This window comes from Bombus vosnesenskii, unplaced genomic scaffold (genome assembly GCF_011952255.1).
Source record: "Bombus vosnesenskii isolate JDL3184/JDL3185 unplaced genomic scaffold, Bvos_JDL3184-5_v1.1 scf7180000013273, whole genome shotgun sequence".
NCBI lineage: Eukaryota > Metazoa > Arthropoda > Insecta > Hymenoptera > Apidae > Bombus > Bombus vosnesenskii.
This window is the reverse complement of record NW_022882931.1, coordinates 2,734,560-2,759,397: the sequence shown is the minus strand read 5'-3', so window position 1 is coordinate 2,759,397 and position 24,838 is coordinate 2,734,560. Positions and strand designations below refer to the sequence as shown.

The 24,838-nt window shown below is 38.8% G+C and overlaps 3 protein-coding genes across 6 annotated transcripts in view; 1 reads left to right on the top strand and 2 right to left on the bottom strand.

The window, feature by feature from the left end:
* LOC117231614 (lachesin-like) overlaps positions 1–12,971 on the bottom strand; it is a 33,185-nt gene extending 20,214 nt beyond the window's left edge. Inside the window, exons 1-2 of the mRNA XM_033490212.1 lie at positions 12,359–12,971; positions 3,225–5,852 (exon numbers count right to left, since the gene is read on the bottom strand). Coding sequence (XP_033346103.1) covers positions 3,225–3,360 — 136 coding nt within the window. The 5' untranslated portion in view covers positions 3,361–5,852; positions 12,359–12,971. The remainder of the gene's footprint in view (positions 1–3,224; positions 5,853–12,358) is intronic.
* A 5,140-nt stretch (positions 12,972–18,111) lies between these two features.
* On the top strand, positions 18,112–18,954 carry LOC117231617 (COMM domain-containing protein 7-like). Its single transcript, XM_033490217.1, has 2 exons — positions 18,112–18,332; positions 18,643–18,954. The coding sequence occupies exons 1-2, from the start codon at positions 18,284–18,286 to the stop codon at positions 18,816–18,818; spliced, it is 225 nt and encodes a 74-aa protein (XP_033346108.1). The 5' UTR covers positions 18,112–18,283; the 3' UTR covers positions 18,819–18,954.
* Positions 18,955–19,081: 127 nt separating this feature from the next.
* Positions 19,082–24,724, bottom strand: LOC117231615 (dual serine/threonine and tyrosine protein kinase). 4 transcript variants are annotated; one of them, XM_033490216.1, is made up of 5 exons: positions 24,507–24,724; positions 22,801–22,972; positions 20,307–22,733; positions 19,986–20,231; positions 19,082–19,268 (listed from the first exon to the last, which is right to left on the bottom strand). In XM_033490216.1, exons 2-5 carry the CDS (start codon positions 22,922–22,924, stop codon positions 19,237–19,239), a joined length of 2,829 nt encoding a protein of 942 aa, XP_033346107.1. In that variant the 5' UTR covers positions 22,925–22,972; positions 24,507–24,724; the 3' UTR covers positions 19,082–19,236. The 4 variants fall into 4 exon arrangements, with proteins under 4 accessions (XP_033346107.1, XP_033346106.1, XP_033346104.1 ...); XM_033490215.1 differs by lacking the exon at positions 19,082–19,268 and adding an exon at positions 23,800–23,844 and having other exon boundaries at positions 19,404–20,231; positions 24,507–24,722; XM_033490213.1 differs by lacking the exon at positions 19,082–19,268 and having other exon boundaries at positions 19,404–20,231; positions 24,507–24,722.
* Between the last annotated feature and the right edge of the window lie 114 nt (positions 24,725–24,838).

The window sequence follows — 24,838 nt, the reverse complement described above, 5'->3', positions numbered from 1 at the left end:
CTGCGTGTAGCCCCGGGCATAAGCTTCATCGGGTAACAATCATGAAATATATCGAACACGCCGTTCTCTGTGTTTCGCCTCTGTATTTCTCTGGCATTGGAACGAGCCGTCGGATAAACTATTTTTCGGACCAAAATTCTACGTTACACGAGCAAAACGAACATTCACACGCGCGTAACAGCCGGCCCAGCAGATGGTCATAGATATAGAATACGAAACAGGGCCGTGCGTGATATTTCTCCTCTCGTTCATCCAAGTATATTTAGCAAGTAAACTGATGAACAACCGCGACACTGCACACCGGTTCACCCCTTCCCGACACGTCGTGTATCTTTTTTTCTCCTTTTTCTCTTTTACGATCCGACAGACGCGTCACGATGAAAGCGGCCTTTTTACCGCGTTCTTTACATAGCCTGCGCGGAGACACGCGGACTCGCGGAGACGCTTTTTGTCCGGCTACGGACGCAATAAAGCGAATAAACGCTCATAAACGAGCCTAACCGTGGCCCAACGACAAACCCCCTGAAGGGAAACTATAAATTCACCGCTACTCGTTTAGCGAATATTTGTTCATCGAAGGTACACGTGGCGCGTTTTACTAGCTCGGTATGTTTTCCTAAGTAAATCGCCAGGCCTTCCACGGAAGTTTCGCGGCAGGGTTAAGCGTGCATCTAAAATTTGCATGAGTGATGCATCTCTCGGTGTGTTGCTAAATTGAACAAGTAACCCTGCTGGTATCGCTTCACGCAGAAATAGATTAAATTAAGTTACGCGCAGCTTCTGTACGAACTCTTGGAAATCTGCGGTGAACCAGGCTGATTCCTCGCGAATGGAGAATGGTAAATAGCATGTAATAAATTCCGAGAGATGGAAGCCAGTCCAGTCGGATTCTGGAGATTAAACTTGACTTAAATTTAACGCACAAGACGTATTCATATTTTTCACGATGAATCGCTATGAAAGGGCAAAAGCTTTTGTTCTTATTTCGCTTGGGATACCGTGTTCAACGTATTCGTTGCGAATTGTAATTTGAGTAATACCTGCTAAATAATATATCAAAATAAAGACACGTATTAATTGAATCATGTCTACGTCGGGAATCAATAAATAAGACAAACAGAGATGTAACGACTCGCAAGGATAGGAAGGTTACGTGCGACGAGATTTCATAGCATTGGAAAGTGCGGAACTCTCGTAGTGCTTTATTACCGTGCTTAAACGTGATATTGTACTCATACGGCATAGTTTGTTACAGAGTATCTATACTCGTAATCTACGGGGAAAATATTTACTGCGTGCATCTGTTGGCGCATAAACACGCGTATTGCGATTTATACCAGGTACCAGAGAGTTGAACTTTATTTACAAACTTTTGTTCATTCATTTACATAATGAAAACGCGTGACGTTATCATTAACCTCTTCGTACGTTAATAATAAAACTGAAATTATGTTGGCTGAAATATGAAGGATATGGGAAAATAAGCGAGATATTATCGAACAAAGAATTATCGAGTACGATGAAAAAGAGTAGAAAGGGGAAGGTGAACGAAATCGAAGTAAAATGTCAACGATTTCGAGAGATAAACGAGCACTTGTGCCCGCAGGGTGTTGCCAAGGGTTCATAACGTTCTCGTTAAAGAACGGCTCTCGAAATGATCGAATTTCAGGTGCAATTTCGACCCGATGAAGCGATAATTCGATAGCAATAATGGTCACGCATCAAGAGTCCACTACTAATCGACACCAGACCAGCTATTTTGTCGTTCCTCGCCAATATTATAATCGGCTTGCATTATTCGCTGCTTCAAAGATATATCTGTAATTTATAAACTTGTAATTCAAAACCTCTCCGCTTAACTGCGCATTAACGAACGAAGGATGAATCGGTGTAATTTACATGTTCGAAACGCGAAAACTTCTTTACATATGTCACCGATCGGATGAATAATGGTCGCTTATTCACTTTGAGAATGGCCGGCACCAGTGAAATGGCAAAGCCACTTGTTATCTTTGGAATTTAGTAATAGCATTTGCACGATTATATATGTACATAAAGATAGAGATGAATGAAGGGCATTAAATATCTCCAGTATAAAAGGACAACGTGAACGATAATGAAATAACGAAGAGAAAGGGGCTTAAAGGTTTTCGTAGCTGGAAGATCCGAGAAGAATCTCGAGTTAACTTCTTAAAAGGAGCATCGAAGCTGGAACCTAGCACGGGACCGCATTAGCACATTAAATGGCTACATTAAGAACTTTATATAATAGTTAATTCGGTCTGTTTGGGCGGCGCTATTGCTTCCGGTGAATTTCATCGTAATCCCGGTGTCTTTCCACTGGCGTCATAAATGATCGATAAAGTCCACACCCTGTGCGCCTGGGGACGCATAAAAGCGCCAACTTTTATGATGGTTGAACCTACGCGCGTTATCTATTAGCGCGAAACGATTGCGAACAAACCTGTATTCGAGTCGTGTATAGCGATTAATACGCGTTCTCGATGATAAGAATAGAGAATAAAAATTCTCTTAGTTATTAACGCGATAACACACCGTCAATCGGGAAATTCATATTCATACAGGGCAATGAATAGTAAATGCAATTTCACCGAGAATAATTTCCAGACTGTCGGTTAATAGAGACGGATACGAACAAGAAGTGTTTCGAGTAATCGATGAGGCGTAATGACCTTCGACGGATTTCCTCAGATTGTCTCCGGCCGAAGAAGAAGATCGTCGTACTTTCGAAACGCTTTGTAGGTACGTTATACGGACAATACAAATGTAATTCGGTTGGAATTTGTTAAAAACCGAAGTGGCCCTATATCGCGAAAATCTTAACAAAAGATGGCGCGTTAAGATCTTTACGGCTGATTGAAGTCTAAGCGAAGATATTATTACGATGGTACGAGACCAGTAAAGTGGATTCGAGGGCAACTCGACTCGGGAAGATCTATAAAAATGATCGTAGGCATTTCGAAAGGGAGTTCGATGCAGGACGGGCACGCTAGCCCGTATATAGTCCCCGTATTACGCGCCTGGTCTCGACAAAGCGACGATTACGAGTGCTACGTAGCATGGAATGGATTCGCCGTAGGCGAAACGACGAAACGTTCCATCGAGCGAAACGCAAACATTTGAGATCGGAGCTTTGTATGGTAGAGAGTGAAACAAACGTGCCGAGGAAACCGAGAAGCGTACGTGAACACGTCTATACTTACCAGCAGTTCGCACCAGCACGTTAAGCAGAATGGATAGCAAAAGGGTGGTGGCCCGGTATCCGTGTATTATGATCATCAGCCACCTCGATACGTTGAATCCCGCACCGTGCCATAGACCCGTGGCCTCGTGCACCATATTTTTCTGCCTCGCCTTTTTTCACCCAGCTTGCCGCCAATTGCCAGCGCCTCGTCGCCCGCCCTCATTCACCGTGTCTTTCTCTGATCCAACGTTAACCCCTCGATTGGTACCCGTTCTCGAGCCACGGGTTTTATCTGAGATTGAAAACGCTCCTTACACTCAGAAGGAATTCTCGGAGGTTACATCGCAACTACTCTACCAGGTCGGGAAACGTCGTTGAAGAAACTCGATTCTTCCGCGTCGATTTGCTGTTTTCGATATTTCGAGTAGACAGAAGGAACCTTTTATCGCGTTCCACTGTGTTGCAATTGTTGCCTGTTCTCTGGTCGCCGTTTCCAAGGATTGATTAGCACGACCGTAGAAAGAGAAAAGTTTCTGTTGCCCTGGAAACCTAGGAAGCAGAACTGACCTCGGTCCTGCGACAGGGCTGGAACATCTCCGTGAGTAGCTTAGCTAGATCAATCCCCTCTGTCTTGCGTCAGTTCACGGATTACCAACTTCTCCATGAGGCGTGTCTCGTTCTAAAGTATACCGACGGTAACCGTCGTTAACCGTTGCTAATTTCTAGAAATTACAGACGAGTCGTTCTTCCGTGACAGCCACACGAGCAAACGTTCTCGAGAAAAGGTTCTTTCGATCGAAGCGTTGCAGAAGTCGGTTTCTCGAGCTTGTTTTATCGCGATCACACGAAGCGTACAAGCCAAGAAAATGCCACGGAAGGTTCTGGCAAGTTGCTCGGTCGTCGTGTTCGACTATTGTTCCACAGTTATAGGTTGCGGTCTCTCGAAACGTTCGAGGCACACCAGATCCCTTCTCATGCGTCCGAAGGACAAGCAGGAAGATACAAGTATCGCAATGGCCGTCGGATTTGAATTGCGCTGTGGTGTATATTATTGAAGTTCGCAAGACGTTGTGGTGACCCGTTGGACGACACCCTTTGGAAGCAAAGTTAATAGTTCGCCTCTAGGCGAAAGGACTTTCTTGCTTACCGGTTTTCCATTCAGCCTTCATTCACTAACCTTCCTGCATGGAACATTACTGAATTCTGTACGTTATCAGAAATACAGGATGCTCTAGGCCATAGAACCGAGCGCGTTTCCCGGGTTTCTCTTTCTCGAGTGGCTTTCAGCGTTCCGTTACTACTGTTCCACAGCCAACGGGCTACTTCTGTGAAGAAATCTCTGCCTTTCTTTTTACTCAACAGTACATAGACACCGACAGTACAGACGGGCAGAGAAAGAGAAGGAGAAAGAGCCGTCGACAAGCAACATTCGCGCTTCTATTCCGCTACTTTCCTACTACAAGGCTTTTCTTTACTGCTTCAAGTTAGATATTAACGGAATCGCGTGGGAATTTCACGACGCTTTCAGCGAATACTCAGGATGACTTAATTTCTAACATTAATATTTCCACAGCCGCAAAAGCTTTCTTGCTTCCGATTCACTTCCTGTCCCTTCGACTACGTTCTTTTGAATCCTTCTACAACGTAACATCCACTGGTATACTTGCCTGCGTCAACACCGATAACGAATCCGGGCTACTACCATCTCTTTACCGCGTCAACCGCCAGGACTTTCGTGTCACGTTGTCCTTCCTTCGTGAATCTACGTTCCTCTATCCAGATTTTAATTGGAAATACAGGAAATGTCAACGCTGAAAGAGGAGGGTCCAAAGCGGAACTTTGAAATGTACGGGGATTCTCACCGGGGTCGACACGAGTAGAAATTTCTCTAGATATTACAAAACTAAATGGACGAAGCGAAACACGACGATCATTAGATGACACGACTAATATTCTGGCTTAAGCGGACCCTTGTCACGCCTACCTTCTCTGGTCCCTCATTTACGAATGTCTCAACTGTTCCAACCCGACGTCACTCTTGGTGCGCGTTAACAGCGAGCTCGGCGCAACGTTTCCACCTTCTTCTCGAGACCCTTTTCAACGATGCATTTTCGACGCTCGGCTACACTTAACCGGCACACGGCCTGCTTCCTTCTCGCTCGGCAAACCGTCGTCGCTCTTCAGCGTGTTTTACACACGCGTTGCGTTCGTCTCGGGAGGCAAATGCCAGAAGATTTACTAAAGAATTTCGCGGGCTCCCGGGTTTGTGGATATTGTGCAAGTTTGTGGAATACTGCGGCAAGCTGCGGCAAGCTGCGGCTACCAGACGACTGTGTCTTTAGCCAACCAAGTTAACGCTCTCTCCGTGTCTGCCTCTAGGCAGAGAAGCCGATCCTTCTCTTCCACAACTTCCTCGAACCCAAGAACGTCTACCTGCGTAAACACACACGCGCATGCCACTCTCAAGCGATAGTAGCGCGTGGCCTGTCTTCGTGGAAGATCGTCGTGGTTAACCCGCTCCTTTGAGGAATTTGCCCTGTCCCGCGGTTGGTATCCGTACAAGGCCGAGACCAAGCTGCACTGCTTCAGGGATTACGGATGACTCGCTTCCTTAAGGGTCGGCTCGTTCCTGATACTGCTCACCCTCCTGAAATTCGAGCACAGTGGATATAGTATAGTACAGTAGAAGCGTCTCGTTGTCAGACTCGACGCTCGTAAAATCTTAATGGTAACAGGGCTCTTTTTACTTTGCGTTTAGGTCTGACCCGAAATCTCGAAAACCCGTAACGAAGAAAATGTAATAGACAAAGCGGAAAAGAGAATGACATTTTAATTTAATAGCGATTCTTTCTTTCTTTCTTCTTGGCTTTCACCTCAGACTAGTCCCTTAAACGTTTCTGCATCGGAATAGCTCGTGATTTTCGCGTTTACGTAGGCGCCTTTTAATTCGTTATATTAATTGGAAACTCGGTAAATAATTTACGCGCGTAATAACCGTTAATGATAATAAAACCAGAGAATTACTTTCGGTGAATTAATTTCGACGAATCTGTTGCTCCGGGCTATTCATTGTTTCGTCGTTCATCCGGGAATTGTAAACTCGTAGAAAACAACGATCCCACGAGGTACGCGTATAAAAGTCTATCTGTCCGACGTGTAACGTACGTACGGTTTCGTTTTCGACGGTGAAACGCGTTAGTCAGCCGGTGGGAATTACGAGGAACGAGAGAGAAAAAGAGAGAAAAAAAAAGTGAAAGACAGACAGGCCAAAAGGATAGAGAAAATCATTTCGAAACGATTCGATGGAAGAGGACTCTTGGATGAAACGAGTGGAATAGACGGTGAAAATTTTCACTTGGACACGGCAAAGCTGAAGATGGAAAACGCGACAGAGGCGGCATTTATTAAAAGATCATCACTCATTAAAGGATCCTCGAGAAACGAACGAATCGTTGCGACGCCACGGCGGCAGCCACCAAAGCTCACGAGTACACCGCGATACATCCAGTGAAAAGCAACTTTTCCCTCGTCCACGAGAAGAGCACTTCTTCCTCTCCTATCTTTACTACGTGGAGCGTTAAGCTCCCGGAAGACGGCGCGAAATTTAACGAGCGACTAAGGTCGCGAGCGAGTCGGAGTAATAAAAAAAAGTGAGGAAAAACGAGGCTGAGGCAAACGGGATATAAACGATGATGCGGTTCACGCCGTTGGAAGAGGCAACAACTAGTGGTGGAAGCATCAACGATAAGCTTGGAATATGTGTGAGACGGTGCGTGAGACAGAAATGAAATTGTGGTAAATGTTCCGACGTAGATGCATATTTTAAGATAAAGTAATAATAAATCAAGAACCCGGAAACACCGTGTAGGATTAAGATTTTGAAGACTCTCGTAAGATTGAGCGGTGGACGGAGAAAAACAAGTCGATGATATTTTTCCGTCCATTTTTTATGCTGTGAAATCGTAGTATGCTGTAATGCGCGAATTATTCAGGAAAAGATACAATGTCAGGTGTGTGTGTGTGTGTGTGTGTGTAGTGTCTTTCGGCTTTCGAGTACATACCGTCTTAGTTTACGTTAAGGTCTGCGGGTATAACGATTATGGTTACTGCCACCGAGCTATTATCTTACTCGTGAGAACTCGAAATGTATGCATCGATGAAAAACAATTTTACCTGTTAAATATTTTCCAAGCTATTCAATGGATATGCGAATTACCAAACGTGGGTCAAAGAATTTTTCTCTTTCGCTTCACCGTACAAGCAGAAAGTTTTCTGGAAAATTTGGTCCCTTTTATCGTGGACTTCGGTCATTTTTGAATCGCTCTTTTACTTTGATAAAAGAAATCTCTCGAAGGAAATGGAAAGTGTTTCCTGAATCTTTCACCGGACCATTTAAGAGTTCGAAGTAAGCGAAAAAGCTTCAATATTTTAAACGGCCATCTTCTCGGTGAATTTGGAGAATGAAGCTCGACGATGGATCGTTCTGAATAATAAGCACGCTAGAAAATATGAACCGCCTTAAATAAGTTTGCTGTCATGCTTCTGGCTTGTCAGTGAATAACTAGAATATAACTCAATGTCTCTCTTTTCTCGATACACGCGACTCAACTTCCTTTCGTCTATATTTTTCGCTGTACCTCTATCGGGATTAACACCACGGACGATCAGAATCTTAATAAACAAGCTAGAGTTTCCCCCCTTATTGGAGATTATGACCCACGTTTCGAATTAAGAAACCTCGTGTTTTAATCTGTAAAGAAGGGTACGTGATCGACATGATAACGAACAGTGGGATAACGCACGATTTCTCAGGAATCTATCGACATCGGGGAGCAAAGTCACGGAGTTCACAGAGGCTACGTATCTTCTTAGGAAATATGGCGGATTAAGGATTTAGGATCAGGAGCAGAGGATAAAGAGCGGTCGACTTTATGAATACTAATTGGTATCCGGGAGGACATTTGTCGGTGGAATTTATCGGGTTTATCGGATGTGAACCCTCTGTCGTAGCTCGACGAAGCTCATTGAAAAGGTACGCTTCCAGACGGATCGGTCGTCACAGAGAGAAGTATGACGAAAAACTTAATACCGAGAGAAGAGGAGCGTATTACGTAAAGAAGCTTCGACTAAAGAGTCGACCGTTGAATAATGTAGATCCTTCTATCTGCACCATCCGCTCTTTTCCTTTCGCATAAACACGTATCGTTCGTACATGTACAGGATAGAACGGTCTGGCCTGAATTTGGCATCCGTACTGGGTAATTAAGTTCACTTCGTTGTGTACAGATTCATCTCTCGCTCTGTATCTCGGTGATACACGAAATTGCACAATTGCCGCGTCGATTAAAGTGCCGATAATCCTGAGCATCGATTTAACCTATGGGTTCGTATCGATTATCGAGCCGATCGTCGTCGGATGTCACGTCCTATTTGGCCACTTGACTGACCCGAAGACATTTAAATGAAAATCGTTGCCCTTTATTCCAACGAGACAACGGTATTGTGGCGAACGTCACGGCGACGCAATACGTTTCACCTCCCTAGCGTCTTTCTCTTTACATGCATACCTATACGCGCATGCAGGTATATAGGTTCATTTACAACGAAACAAAACGAATGAACGAGAGGACGTCGATGAATACGCGCAAGGAAGAGCGGTTAATTGAAAATCTGTATCATCCTGTTTGGTATTCATTCATATCGAGACTATGTATTGTACAGTAGGTATCGATTCGCATTACATATGTGCATAATTTCGCGCGCAAACCAGACTTCGTGGATATACACGATCAAAAAAAATGTTATTTTTTCTGGCGCTACACCGGATACATCGAGATATTTATTCGTTGCTCGAGAGAGTCGATTGAAACTTTTCACGATTGCATTTCCGCGGTATCGAGGGGTATTCGGTTTTCTGTGGAGAGCGATTACACTAAGTGTGATTAACATTCTCACGTCACGGGAGGAAAAGCCAGGCTTTTGTTTCGTGCGATGACCAGGATGAAGCTTTGAAAAACAGTTGTAAGGAACTTGCGCTACGGAGAATATTATACGATGATGTTAAGCGTAGAGCTGCATTGTGCGGTTATTAAATGGGGAGGAAAGTTTAGAATGGAAGCGTGAACAACGTTTTGTCTCTCGGAAAGAAATACTTTTCGTGGAGGAGACGAGGAAACGAAGTAGAAACAGGAGGAAGAAAACGGGGAAAGAGGAGAAATACAAATGCCACACTACGGTTAGTAGGATGTTAGCCACACTAGTGATCGAGATTTTTGCGAGAAACCGTCCTACCAGCGCGAAAACGTTTTACGTTTGATATTTCACGAAAGGTGAGAATGTCGTTTACGTGAAACGTAAAACGCCGTTTTATTAAAACCGTCGAAGCGCGAAAAATTTTTTGTGATGCTGGCCATTCAATAATATCTCGTAATAATCTGTCGCTTTTTTTCATGAATAAAATTACCTGCAGATATAACAGCGCCTGTGTTACTTTGTATATCAATAACACAGGCCGGCGAGGTTGGATGAAAGTATCGTATACAATTCGTTATGTACAACAGTAAATTACTGCAAATTGTTGATATATTTTCAATTCTCCGTGGAGCACGTGGGGAAATTTATTTGGTATACAATAAAACACACTAATGGACCAATATTTATTCGTCCCGGACGTGATATTATCGCAACGACGGTCCATCGATTACAATTATTTCTCGCTTAATTTCACTGTTTTGAAATGATCGGCGAAATTTAGAACAATATACGTGTTTGTCATTTCCCGATACGATATCGTGACACATCATCTATGCAAGCTTCTTCCACCAGCCGTTTGTTTGCCTCTGTCTCTGGGAGAACAATCACACTCGTGAAATTAGTTCAACTGGGAATCAATTCGAAATGACCGGCCCGAAATGGGCAAGGTGGTCCCCGTTGAAATTCATGGAAACCGTGAGAATTACTAGAACGTACGATTCGTTCAGGTGAAAATACATTTTCCACCAGTCGTCCATCACCTATTGACAGTGTTATTGATCATAGTAGAAAAGAGGTGGAATCGAAGAAAGCAATCAACGGGGACATTCAACCTGTCTCACTGACAAAGCATACACCAGCTCACGTCAATGACAAACGCGAAGCATGGTGTTAACAGCAATGAAATCCATCGTGAATGGACCTTTTTAAAGTTAAACGACACACATACACGTAAATCCGGTCGGGATATCCGTGTTCAAGAGAATAATATTTGTCCGATCGTGAAAAGTGGGGAAGTGGAAGGAAGGAAAGTACGAGAAACGAATAAGACAGAGACGAAGAAGAATTTACCTGTTGTTTCATGGGAAACTAATTTCCGAGCTGTCTCCGAAATCTCGCCTAATCTCTTCGCGCCGAGTTTTCTAACAAAGTGCTCATTAGCGAGAATTACATTCCACGCACTACTACCCTATTGGTCGGTCATTTGATTACATGTTTACAAATTAGGTTTTTTTTACAACGCAATTTGAATCACGAAGTACCTTGAACGGGTATCCGGATTATTTTAATGACTACAAAGTCTCGTTTCACGGTGAAACGGCTCGCTTTGAGATCGAATAAATTTCGCTGGTCATCCCTCCCTTTTGGGTTGTATGCCACCGCGTAGCGTGAAATCTACGCTAGTTTAATTCTAGTCTCGGCAACAGTGGCATAGTCTTGTGTTATTTTATTATTGAACAATTATCGGGAAACGCGATGAAACACGCCAGGCCAATTAAAGTTATCGTCTACATGTCGACCGGATGCAGTGGCAATAAAATTAATATGCCAAATAAAACTTTCGATAGCCGGACGATTTATCCGCGTGTAATCACCACAATTATCGCCGTTTAATTACCCTTTAGGATGACAAGTTTCTTCTTTGTCGGTCGTGTACGAAATAAGACTTTGCCTTTTCACGACGCCAGGAGTGGCTAACGAAGGAATAAGAAAGTTCAAGCGAGTTTCCATTATCGTGCACGAAAAAACAGAATTAATGAGTCTCTTTTTTTTTACTCTCTCTCTCTCTCTCTCCCTCCCTCCCTCCCTCCTCCTCCCTGTTTTCTCGTTTTTCTTTTCTGTTTCTTGCAACCAAGACTTTTTCCCTCGATCTTGCACGAAGCGAAACACGTCATCGTTTTTTAGTAGCATCCTGTCGACGTTAGAAATATGGCTTAACTGTTTTCTTACATGAATACCACGTTTTCTAAACTCCTACCCGATACAGTAAACCAACAACAGCACCAAAACTACAGCTAAGTTCCTGTCTATTCCATAATTTCGAGCCTACGCCATATACAGAATCACGACCCTATCCATCCTAGACTCGACGATTTACGTTCTACAATTAGGTCCTTCGTTTAAACTGTCACCCGATTGCTCGACAGATAAGTCGACGTCGTGTAGATACTCTATGAACGATGAAAATTTATCACCCAAGTTAAAATCTAGTTTCATCGAGTTCCCAGGACGAAGAATTAAAGCGTATTAAACACGGTTTTACGCGTATTCCGCACGTATGCGGGAATAACATAGTTAGTTCGCAACATTAAACAAAATTCGCAGTACTACTCTGACTTCTACACAATCCATTTTTGACGAGGGTACAAACACATCTAGGTATACATAGACAGGCATACATATAGACATGTATCTCGTAGGTACCGTAGTGTGTAAAAAGATCCCGTCCGTTCTTTTGACCCGCTTTTACGCAAAAAACATCTGACACTCGAAAAGAATTCAAGTAGACGCGGACGTTGGTACACAGACAAACACTTATACCTTACACGCCGAGGAGTACAGGCCGCGGAAAAAACGTGTGTATTGAATGAATACTCAATGAGTTGCCGAGCCGTAAAAAAAAAACCGAACCACCGGCTAAGGGAGGTAAAAGAAAAAGGGAGAAAATATATTCAACGAATCGCGAAGTTATTCGAGTTATAAATTTCCTCCAGTTTCTCCGGCGCGCTATTGACTCTGTTCGAACCGAACCTTTCTTTAGTCGACTCGCGACAATTGCTCTTTGTACGGTTTTAATCTCACGAGCAACAAAACAACGAGGTAAATCGATGGCTACGGAGTGTGGGTATGTAGAAACAGGATGAAAATGACAAATTGAAAAGAGCGAAGTGGCAGACTTACGTGTCGCCGCGACATTCTGTAGCTTCGATAGATTACAAGATCGTCAAGTTGGACAGGAGACAGGCACGATGTTGACATCCCGCCGATAAGTTGTCGACTCGCTTAACGACCCTCGAAGTTACGTCGTTGTCCCAAACGTATCATTTTCCAGCTACTTGACGCGGCGTTTCCCTGTCGAAGTTCACGGCTCGAGTGCACCCTGGCCGAGCGGGAGTTTAATGACGTTCGAAAGATCATTAAACTGGGCCGCACGCTAATTAACCTAAGGGAGAATAAACGCGCTCGACGCGACGATGCATGACGCGTAACGAGGCTGTTCGGGACGATGTGGAAGGAAAATACGAGGAGACGAACCGTAGGCGCGAACAAAGCGTCTCTAATGGAACGAGCTCGAGGCGAATCGTGACACGTATGTGCCTCTTGTATTGACGAACGGAGAACGAACGAACGGAACGGAACGAAATAAAAGGTCAAACGAACGAACGGAACAATATCGTTTTACCGCGCGGCAAAACGCGAGCAACGCGTGAAAAAATCACGTAGCATAAGACACGGGAGACGCGTGGATTCGACGTCGAACTCGTCGTGGATTGCACTGGCCGGTTCAGCCCTTTACCGACTCGTAGGGGTGGCAGCAAAAGCGTGCAAGGGGAAGGGATATAGCACGATGGAGGGAAGAATGGGTGGGAGGGGGTTAGGGGAAAATGGAGGAGTGAAAGGAAAGAGGGATAGTGGGAGGATGAGGATGGAAAAGGGGAAGAGGTTGGTGGATATATAGCTAGCAGCATCCACAGTGCTGAAAACCACCGTGGTACATTTCGCGGGGCTCCCATGAGAGAGGAAACAAGAGAAAAACAGAGAAACGAAGGAGAGAGGGCACGAGAGTTGGTGGCTCCTACGAAATTAAAACAAAAAGCGTGGGGAAACATATCGTATCGCTGCAAACGGACTAGTACATACGCCGTCACTACTCGCAGTTTTCCTCCTTCTCACTTACATTCGTGTCTCTAGTTGCACAACCGCATTTCTCTCCATCCGTCCTGTACGCAAACTTATTCTTTTTCTCGCTGGGTGGAGTCAATTTTTTCTTCCTTTTTGTCGTTTATTACGCGTCGGCGTACACGTTAGACGCTAGAAATTACGCGACGTTATATTCCATAATACTTTGCCGGGCGGTGACGACTCGTTTGTACCGTGCGCCTCATTTAAAAAGTTCTAGGTACAGCAGTACTAGACGAGGCCACTGAAACGCGCGATTCTTTAAAAATGAAAATCGGAATCCCTCGTGTATTAAGAATCGGTCTATCTCGTCGGACAACCGCGATTTATCCGGCCTTGCACTCCAAATCCACTCTCTCTTTTCTATTCCTATGACCTATTCTCTCTTCCTTTTGTTCCCCTTTCCGCGACACGAAATTGCAAGGATAATACATCCAGCGCGATAAGTAACCATGGATCGCTATAGTAATAAGTTCTCGTAGCACAGTGAACGAAGTCGAGCACACTGTCCGGAAGTAGATCGTTCCGTATTTGTACCTGTGGACGCGTCTCATCTTTTCTATTCGTCACGTCTTTCTACCTCGTAGAATTTTATCGTATACGCGTTTGATACATTCTTTGTCGGTTAGAAAGCGCGAGCGTATCATTTAATTAGGAACCCTTTCAGTCCTCTCGCCTTCAATGAAAAACAAACCCGCAAAACGAAGAAAAAAGAAAAAAGGTGAAAAAAGAGAACGCGGTAGAAAACGGCGCACACAGCGGCATAGAGACGCCTATGCAATTACCCCGACAGAGAGCTTTAAATTTTCTCCAAATTACTGGGCCGTGTTTCACGTCGTACGCGCATCCAAACTCTCCCTCGGTTTCCCACCCCCTCAACCTTATTTTTTCCTTAGGCTCAACCTGCTTCGTCGCTCTCTTTCCTTCCCTTACATATCTATACACTTCTTCTCTCACTCTTGCTCTTGTTCTCTCACGACTATCCCTTTCCAGCCAAGCTTTGAAATAAAAGTCGATCGAGTGAACACAAGGGCAAGCTGCCGAGCACCTCGTTCATCGCCTGTAGATTTATCGTTTCGTTCTCTTTCAGTGGTTCGCCATGAATCGCTGCTCCAGAAGAGAACGACCAACATTGTGGGAATCGAAAAAGCGCAAAGAAGAAGATAAAGGGAAAACATGACAGGAAGGGAAAGTCAAGCATGACGACCACGCACGGCGCTTCAAAACGCGAACAAACAAGTATAGAACCGATGAAAAAAGGACACTACAGGGTGCCGTAGCAACTATGCTCGTCGAAGGGTGGCCGTGATTAATGATAAGCTGCCGCGATTCGAATTTCGTGGTAATAGGATAGCCTGGATATTTTAAGGATAACCCAGGAGACACGCTCCTGGATGTCTTATCTGACGCAGGCGCTCGCGCACCGCCCCACCCAGTTGCAGGAATCGTCACCAACACAATCACGATCCTACGATAGAGTTGAATGTAATACAAAGCCAGAGACTCGTCTACATGCATGAGGGTGCACGTGGTCACGGTTGCCGGATAAATTTTATTAAACCTGGTGGGGGTGTAAAACTGCATACACGGCCGCATTAGTCTGACTATAATTTACGAAATTATACGCCGCATGCTTTATTACATGCCATTTTTGCGAGCCTGTAAAATTTCCCTGGCTTGTAAAATTTACTAACCGATCGATGAGGTTTTTGCGACAAAACAACCGCGCAAATTCCTCTCCGCGCGAAATTGTCTCTACTTCAAAACACCTATTCAGAGCTCGATACTTGGCATATTTTACATTCACACATATTACTTACACAAGTCGAGCTTTTAATATTCTTAAAATGCGAGAGGAAAGAGAATTTTATCACGATTCGTTTTAACTCGATATTTATTAACACTGTAATTTCCTTTCTACCATGAACAAAGCAAAGTAATAAGAAACCTTCCATATTCAAAGCAACTGCTTATTTGTCGAGTAGTCGTGAAGCAACAGTGGAGCACAAAATGGTAAAGCAACGTGCAAAAAGTCAGACGATAGAGGGGCAAAAAAAGGGGATGCCTAAGATAGGTAACTCTACAGTCTACAGGGATGCTTTTTAAAACGCCACCGCTTATGCGGATTTTCTCCTTGAACTGACGTACGCCTAGGCTACGTTGTAACGTCTTGTTCCCCTTCCTCGATTTTATGGCTATTGCTCTTCCCTTCTTCCTGTTACCGAGTTATTTAATCGAATCACCTAACTCCCGCTCCCTTTTGTCAAATGTTTGCTCGCTTTCAACTAGAGAGCAAACGCAGCTTGATTAACAAAAAATACAGGGATATGTCTGAGACTAGAAATCTACTGAATCTCCCTTATAAGGTTTGTTTGCTCTCATAAGTGATTTATGAAATATATAAAAGTCGAACGAAGAAATAGTACACGAACTATTGAGATTATTTGAAACCTATCCCAGGATTGTTAAAAAATTATTGTGTTGGTTGTTCGGGATTATTTAAGCATTATATTAGCGTCATTCGATGCCATTTCGAGGCCATTGACCGAAATCGTTTCAAAATTATTCAAGATCTTTTGAAAATTATTCTACATTTCTGCACTACTTTGCTAAAAGCATATAAAAGAAGGATCTCCTCTTCGTATTTTCGTATTTTGCATCTGTAACGAGCAAGCAATAGAGAGACGTAGAACGAAATATATGCAGATACAGTGGGATTCAATAAGAAACGATCCAACGGAATCTTGAATTTTATTGGTGGGCTAGTTTGAAGAACGGTCAAACGAAAATAACATTTCGATTATCTGATAATTATAATAACTGATCATAATCTCTGGATGTCTCAAAGCAACTACGCACGAAGAAACTTTGCAAACTTATTACCAAGTGACCTAAAGCCGGAGTAGCTTAAGATAGATTTATCATTTCTGTGTGTGGTTTAATTAGAAATTCTAACAAGCTTCGACAACAAATATGGCGTATTTCGAAAGTTCCAATGTACCGTTTGCGTGAAACTAAACAGCGAGCTTTTGGTTAAGGGATTCATCCGTGATTCTACCATCCTTTATTTATGAATGTCGGGAAAACAATGGCGCGTTATAGAGAAAATTTGCATATAAATTCAGATAGCACGGCACACGATACCTCTCGCGCCCTTAATCGACACGGATAGCCGAACGAAACATAGCCGAAGACTTACTTCGTAAGTTGTAATCGTAACATCCCCCTAAATTCATGATATATTTTTATTTTTGATATTTTTGATATTTTGTTCATTCTTTATCATATAAAAAAGTATCTTAAATAACATTCACCGTCTAAAGCGATTATGTCTAGAGGGTACTATTTTTAGTTTGTACTTAGCTACGTAGTAAGAGCATTTATATTTGTTATGTTCCTAGAAAAATCCGTACTTTACAAAAATCCGAGACATTTTATCACACGGCTGTAGTTTAAGAATTAAATTAAGTACTGCAACACTTTGCAAGCTGCTCCGTTTGTTATCGGTTATTACTTCAAAAAACATAACAAATCTCTCGCTTTCAAGGAACAGAAGCAGTGAAAGAAATCTTTTTGTCTTAGGACGAATAACGAATGAAGTTCGTGTTGCATTCAGAAGCAAACACTTACGTAATTAAAGATACAATCAACGAGTATCAATCAACGCTTGATAATAACGATCGTATTTTTAACCTTTTATTTTACTTGATTATTATACTCGGACATTCTAATAAGAACAAATCTATACCAACGTTTCTTTCTCTTCGATGATAGAAAATGATTACGCAAGCCACAGAAATACGCGAGCCTCGTTATATTATATGACTCGTGATAGTCGTGACTCAAAAAGAAGAATAAAATTTCTTCCGAATTTGATACTCATCATCTGTTTTGCATTGCAACGTCTATTATTCTAAGAGTCTAAATTATACTTGATACTGTTGACTGAAACGGATCTCGAGTTCTCCCCTCAACGTATTACAGTTAAGTATGGGACAAATGAACTCTTGCTTTTGTAAATCTACCCAGATTTTATTCGTGATACAAGTACTACGAAACTAACGTTAGGTTTTATTGCATTCTGGTGTTTCTTGCTTCTAGCCATTTTTGTCCTAGATCGAAAGTACACGACATCCAAAGGATTTATTGGAACCAATTTTCGTACTAGGTTTTTGCTAACTATATCGAAACCATGACAATCGTTTTTTCTCTAACCAATCATCTAGCTAAGCTGGAACGATAAAAATCTGAAATATTTCGTCGTTCTACCGATAAATCAAAAGTTAACCAAATAAAGTACGATTAGATTGAAGGCATTTTAATTCCCTAATTCCCTTGGTTGTAAAATCTTAGAAATAAGCAAAGCTGTAAAATATAATAATGCAAAAATAAATATCACTTGAATAATGTTTAATATGTAAATATGAATCATAATAGGTAATTGAATACATAATAGGTAAATATACTAAAGATATTAAATATAATGTTACATATGTAATTAAATATAAAATAAAAATAAATCGTCCTGATTTAATACGTTTATTTAGTAGAAAACTAAATTATCTGGTAAGATTAAAATTATTCGTTCGCTGTATGATATAATGATTTTAAAATATATTACTTCAAAATTACATTCCAATATAAAAGTTAAATCTTAAATTAAATTATTATAATAATAATAATTAAATTATAATAATAATATCTGCGAATTAAATTATTCGGCAGAATAATTATACAATATCTTTGTTTTATCTCATCATGTACATTCATCAATTCCCGCCTTCATAATTTATACTTGTTGCATTCGCTGAAGTACACAGACTGCTATAACATTTATCAATACAATATCTGATATTCAGCAACAAGTAGAGTATAAATAAAGGCATTGTTAACAAATAAATAAAAGGATCCTATTTTGAATACAAAATGGTTAAAAATATCACAAAAATCCTTGACATTTCGTGGAGATTTGGTGGTACGAATCTAACCTCAAAACACAAATTGTTTTAGAAATTTCTGTTATAGTTAGATAAAATATTTTAAGTACCTTTAAAACGTTTGATAACTTGTAAAGTATAAAAACTATCATTAGTGTTCTTCTTTTTGCTCTATAAAAAAAATGAAATACGTTATTTATTTAGTTAAAGTTAGAATAAGTATAAGAATGCAAAACAATATATAATATTAACATACTGAAGAACCTAACCCCAATCCTCCCCTGTACATATAATTAAATAGTACATTTTTATAAAGTAATATAATATTAAATAAATAAATTTTTACAGTAACAGCAGCGAGTAATGAATCTGACAACATGGGGAAATCATTCTTACATTTAAAATTAAAATTAGAAGAAAATGGCAAAACAAGGAACATTTTTGTAGAAATGACAATCAGTGAATTTTATAAATTTCTACATGATCTAGAAAAAGCAAAATGTAATCTTGATTTGTTACTTTGAATATCATTTAAAATATTTGATTATAAGTTAATCTTCTAACAGGATTATATCTTACAAAAATACTTTAATTGTATAAATGCAATATTACATTCAATAAAATAGTACAACTAGAGATCGGCTACTTACAGATATGTAATTATGACTAGTTCACGTAAAAATTAAAAACGTTAAAAATAAAACAGAAATATAAAATAACCTTAATATTTTATAATCATTTAAATATGTATAAAATTATTTTTATATAATCTTAATTCCACTAACTTCAAATTTTCTGTGTATCCAGTTCTTAGTACTGGTACTTGCTGGTAATTAAGAATTTGTATGTTACAGTCCAAGTGTATCATAAAAATGTCTTGCCAAATGACAAAGCCTTCCACACTAAAAGACATTATCATTTTTTGAAATTCCACTTGAACATTTATGTAGATTCTATTTTGAAAAATCTGAGATCTGAAAACAATATAAATTTATGTCAGTAATAGAGAAGTTTGTCACTGAGCAACATATAAATATATTGATATTAGAAAATTTAAAATATTAAGAATTAGATACTCCACAGAAAGTTTTAATAGCATTAAAACAGTCAGTAGAAAACTGGGAATCTTTATTTATTTTTCAATCTTTACAATCTTGGATTTCCTTACTCTCTATCATACCTTTTCATATCACAATGAAGTGGATACCTCACTAATTACATACGTAATTCATCAAATATCATAATTATGTACTTATGTTTCTAATATAAAAATAAATTTATACAATCTGTTCATAATTGCATATTTAATCATAAATTATATTTACACAGTTCAATTATTTTGTTCCTTTTTGTTTATATTAAATTAAATTAAATTATTTGTAGGCAGATATAAAATTAAAAAAATTTCTAAGAGAGTAATAATAATTAGGTTGTCAATTAATACTGTGGCACTTAAAATACTATTGAAAGGCGCCAAATATATGCAATAGAAACTAATAAATTGTTTTAAAAAATATTTAGAGCTGAGATTGAATATAGTCAGATCACCTAAAAATTTTAAATACACAAGCAGAGAAAATAATACGCACTTTATAGTTCCCGCATTTGAATGTATAAGTTGGTCAGAAAAAGATGATATTTTATAATGCTCATTGCCCTACGTTTTGCAGGAGGAGGGCTAGCTACAGTACCTCTTTGATTATAAGGTTCTGCTAATGCTAATGCAGGATTTTTTAAATCTGTTGACGAACTTGCTTGTAACTTCTCTGTTGAAAGTTCTTGTAAGGCTTCTTTCGCTTTTGCTTTTTGTTGAATAGATTCTAACACTGGTACAATAGCACCAAGTAAAGGACGTTTAGATGGTTCTCCAGACCAACATTGTTCCATTAACTTCCAACATTCATTGTCAAAAGAAGGTAATCTTTCTGGACGTATACCTAATAACAATGAAAACAATACTTAGAAAAGAGGAGTACAAAGCTAAATAAATTCTTCAAGACTTATAAACTTACCTTTTCTCACACTAGTCCATAATAGTTCTTTATTATGGAATTGTTCAAAAGCATATGGTAATCTTACATGTCCCGCGCATATGTACCAAAATAAAATTCCAAATGCATATACATCGACGCTACTATCATAATGACCAGAGAGGAGCTCTGGTGCCATATGAACAGGTGTTCCAACAATACTCCCTAACATCATAACTTCAGTGATGCAAAATCCAAAGTCAGTTAATTTTGCTCTATTTTCGGTATCGAGAAGAACATTTTTTAATTTAATATCCCGATGTACAAGTCCTTGAGAATGAAGATAGCGTATTCCTTCCAACACATCTAGAGCTATTTGTATGCGTTCTAACCAAGATAAACCAGCGCGTATTCCACAATATAAATCACGACTTAAACGATCCGATATTAAAAGAACTGCAGATCCAAGACCAAATCCTCCACCATAAGATTGATCAATAACTGATCCACGAAGCTTCACTATTCTTTTATGTTCAGGAATGGACCTACTATAGTAAAATTCCATAGCCAGATCATTCCAATGGCTTTCATCTGAAGGAACAACTGACTTAACTGCACAAGGACCAGATGTGCCTCCCCAGCCATCAGAAGCAAATACAATGCCATATTGACCACGACCAATTTCTTCTTTATAATGGGGCATTCCATAGCGAACAAGATCTATCATTGATGTGGATTCTAATGCTAATTTAGCTAATCTAGGAGCATGATATTTTCTAATAGCTATTCTTTGTTCTTCAGTTCTTTCTAACTCCCCAGAATAATAATTTTCTATTGATCTGAGAGCAGCCTGAAATGCATCATGTGAGGACTCAAGTTTATCTCCAAATTGCATCAATATCATTTTAGCCAACTTTGATGCTGATAAAGAATTCAATATCTCAATTTCCACTTTTTTCCACCAAGCTACATCTAGAGTGTGAGTTGATGACCATTGCAAAGATGAAGACATAAAAATCAGATTGAATCTTTCTAAAAATGAATATATTGAAAATGGTGAAGAATTATGTAATTCAATATTATATGCAGCTGAAAGTATTTGTTTCAAAGCATCACTAGCTAATAAACAAGTATCGCATTCGTATGTTCTTTCGAGACTCAATAAACAACGCTGTAAGGTACCAAAAAAGCTTTCACGTAAACAGTTAACGGAATTTACAAGTTGCTTTGCAACTTTTTCACCTAAACAGTAAAGCATTATTCTCTGAACTTCAGAAATTGCAGCTTTGACGGTTACAGACCATTCCGTCCTCTCTTTATTATTGAAGTGGTTTTGATATAAACATACATCATTACTAGATGATAATACATCATTTTTCATCTCTTGAATAATATTTTGTATTAATCCAGTTAGTTCTTGTTGTTTTTCATGAACAATTTTCATTAAATTGTCATATAATTCATTTTCCTTCTGTTGAGCATACTGTATTCTCTTAGGAGTTATTTGAATTATACGTGCCATATCAAAGGCACTTAAAATAAACTTTCTTAGGCTCGTTGTATGTACTTCATTTAAATAAGTGCTAGCATTAATAAGGTATGTTTGCAAACATCCACGAATGAAATATAAAATTCGGTCTGTTTTTTTGTATGAGTCAAGAAAGTCACTAGAGCTAATACATTGCCCACTACCGAGCCAAGATAATTGATCAACTTCAACAGACTCTTTCATTCCAAGGAAACCTAAATTTGCGAGCTGATCCAACCATGTTAAACCAAGCGAATTCATTCTATCAAAATCAATATCACCATCAGTTTTACTTGATGTAGAATCATTAGAACTTAGTCGATTTTGAAGTCTATGTTGTTCAGATTCAGTCAATTCAGCATCAATGCCAGTCATTAAGATATCTCCCAAAGATGATATAAAAAGTACTGGATTAAAGGGGTAAGACTCCCTTAGGTCTCTTAGCTCTTTCAAATTTTGTTCTGTTAAAGGTTGATCACCAAGCGCATATAAAAATATTGGTAAAATAGATAACAACTCTTTTTCAAGAACTTTTACCGCCCCAGTATTTGGAGCAATAAATATTTGAACACCATCTTTTAATATAGGTTGGTTTAGTTGGACTTCAAGTACTGTTGGATAAGTTGTATCTTCACTTCCAGATTTTGTTAGATCTTCGATTGGAAGTGTAGTCCAAGGTTTTTCATTTGCTTGCAAATTTTCAAGTATTTCATATTCTAGACCTAATGTGAGACTAATGTGGTTTGTTTGACCATAAGTAAGTTTAATCCACCGCCATAATCCATTACATACTGGTAAGATATTGGTAGATATTAAAGTATTAACTATTGTTGCTTTTGCCTTGTTATCTTGTCCAAGAACTACAATAGCTGGAGAATTTGCTAAAATATGTGTGATTCTGTCCAATGTTAAGGGGGGTAGTAATTCCTCCACAACATTTTCTGTAAAAAAATATTTAGGTAAAATTTTATTTTGATCTTAGCGAAATTTAAAAACTTCAATATTTACCTCCAGGAAAGAAATTTTCTAGATTAATAACTTCTAAAGTACGTTGAGTTTCTTCAAGAACATGTTGTAGGTGATTTCTATTACGTAGATATCTTCTAAACTCTTGTGGTAATTTGCTTACCATTTTTCAGTCTTGTTTTAAAATCTTTGGCACTTCAAAATTCTTTTTACCCTGTCAAAAACATTTTATATTAATTCAAAAGAATTTCTAATTTTTTAAAAACTAATTTTGTGTAGTTAGATTATTAATATAAGATTTATATCATTAATATAGTTAGCTTCCTAAATTATATTCTTTCTATTTATCTTTATTTTTTTTAACAAGAATGTACTGAGTATAATTGTTAAAGTAAATATTCTACTAATAATGGTATGATTAAAATTGAAAATAGTTTATTATAATGAAACCAAAGCACGTAATATACAAATTATTTTTATACATCGTTCATATGTTACTATAATATTTTTGGCAGAATAAAATATGTTTAAAAATGTTTTGAGAATGTTTTTAAAAACTGACACGATTACTACATTACTAACCATTAAAACAGTTAAGTTATTAACAATTTCAATTGAAGAACTATTTATTGAACAATTTTTATTTCAATACATAATAATGTTTCTTTGAATATTTTGTTATTCACCTAATATCAATCGTAATCTTTAATTACCGAAACTATAAGTACTATTGATGTGTAATAAATATTAAACAATTTGGTACAAAATTCTTACCATAAATTTACACGCATTCACAATATAAATATTAGTTAGAAATTCAGGCAGTTAATCCAATAATATCAAAACTTTTTATCACGGAAAATTATTATTCAAAAATGATAATCTCTACATGAGGAGTATATACACATCCAACACATAGTGGACACTAGGGGCAGTTGTTTTGACTTAAGCGTGTAAATGGTTTATTATATCTATGTTCTCATTCTGATATTGATTACAAATGAGAAGAAAATAATAAATTGGATGATATATTGTACGCATCATTTATTTGAGGTGATACATTACTTTAGCATATGCTTATGTATCCTTGTTTTATGCGATTAAGAAAATACGAACAAAGAGTATAGAATAAACAAGATTCCCCTTACTTCACAAGATAAAATGCATAGATACATGTTAATATTTGCTAAGAATTTATAACTGTAGTGAAATGCATTTATATAAATGTTTATTACCATAACTTATCGAGTACTTTGTAAAAAATAATCCACTCCAGTATATAAACATAATCCTTACCAGTGTCTTATCTGCGACATATTTTTTCACATATAATAAAATTTATGTAATGGAAAGAAAAAAGAGGAAAGTATTTTTGTAATTAAAATATGAATATTTGAATGAAGTTTCAAATTCCTTTATTTTTAAAAATTTATTTTTGAATCAATGAATTCTTTATTGATAATACAAATCTTTTACGTGCAAATTGTCAAAGAATAAATACATAATTACATTACATTATACAGGTCAAAAGTACTCTTTATTCCATAAAATTATATATATATATATATATATATTTAGCATTTATAAGAATATGTAATTATTCTAACCATTGACTAAGTGCTCCAACTTTGAGAACATTTCATGGTAATATTCAACAGCAATTACGTTTGAAAATGTGAAACCATGTGAAAGAAATATTTCACTACTTTGCTACGCGATTATAACAGCAAATAGTTAATTATAAATACCATTCAAGAATAGAATCTTTTATTTTTTTCTTTATCCCCAGTCATTGTTGCGTAGAATTCACTTTCTGGAATCTTCTGCAATGTGTGCTGACTTAAAAATTGACGATTTTTCTGTTATTATTACCGAAAACGACTACGTACACTACGATTGACTCATTGCTTTGCTCTTCCATTTCGTTACTAACATGACAAGGTATAGGCAGGGCTGAGAATGTCATCTGTATACAAGTTTTGTATCTTGCTATAACCTAGTGTTTTTATTAACAAGTATTTGCATGGGTGTAGTTGATGAACTCGCAGACTGCTTCCGGTAGAGTACTTATGCCAGCTAC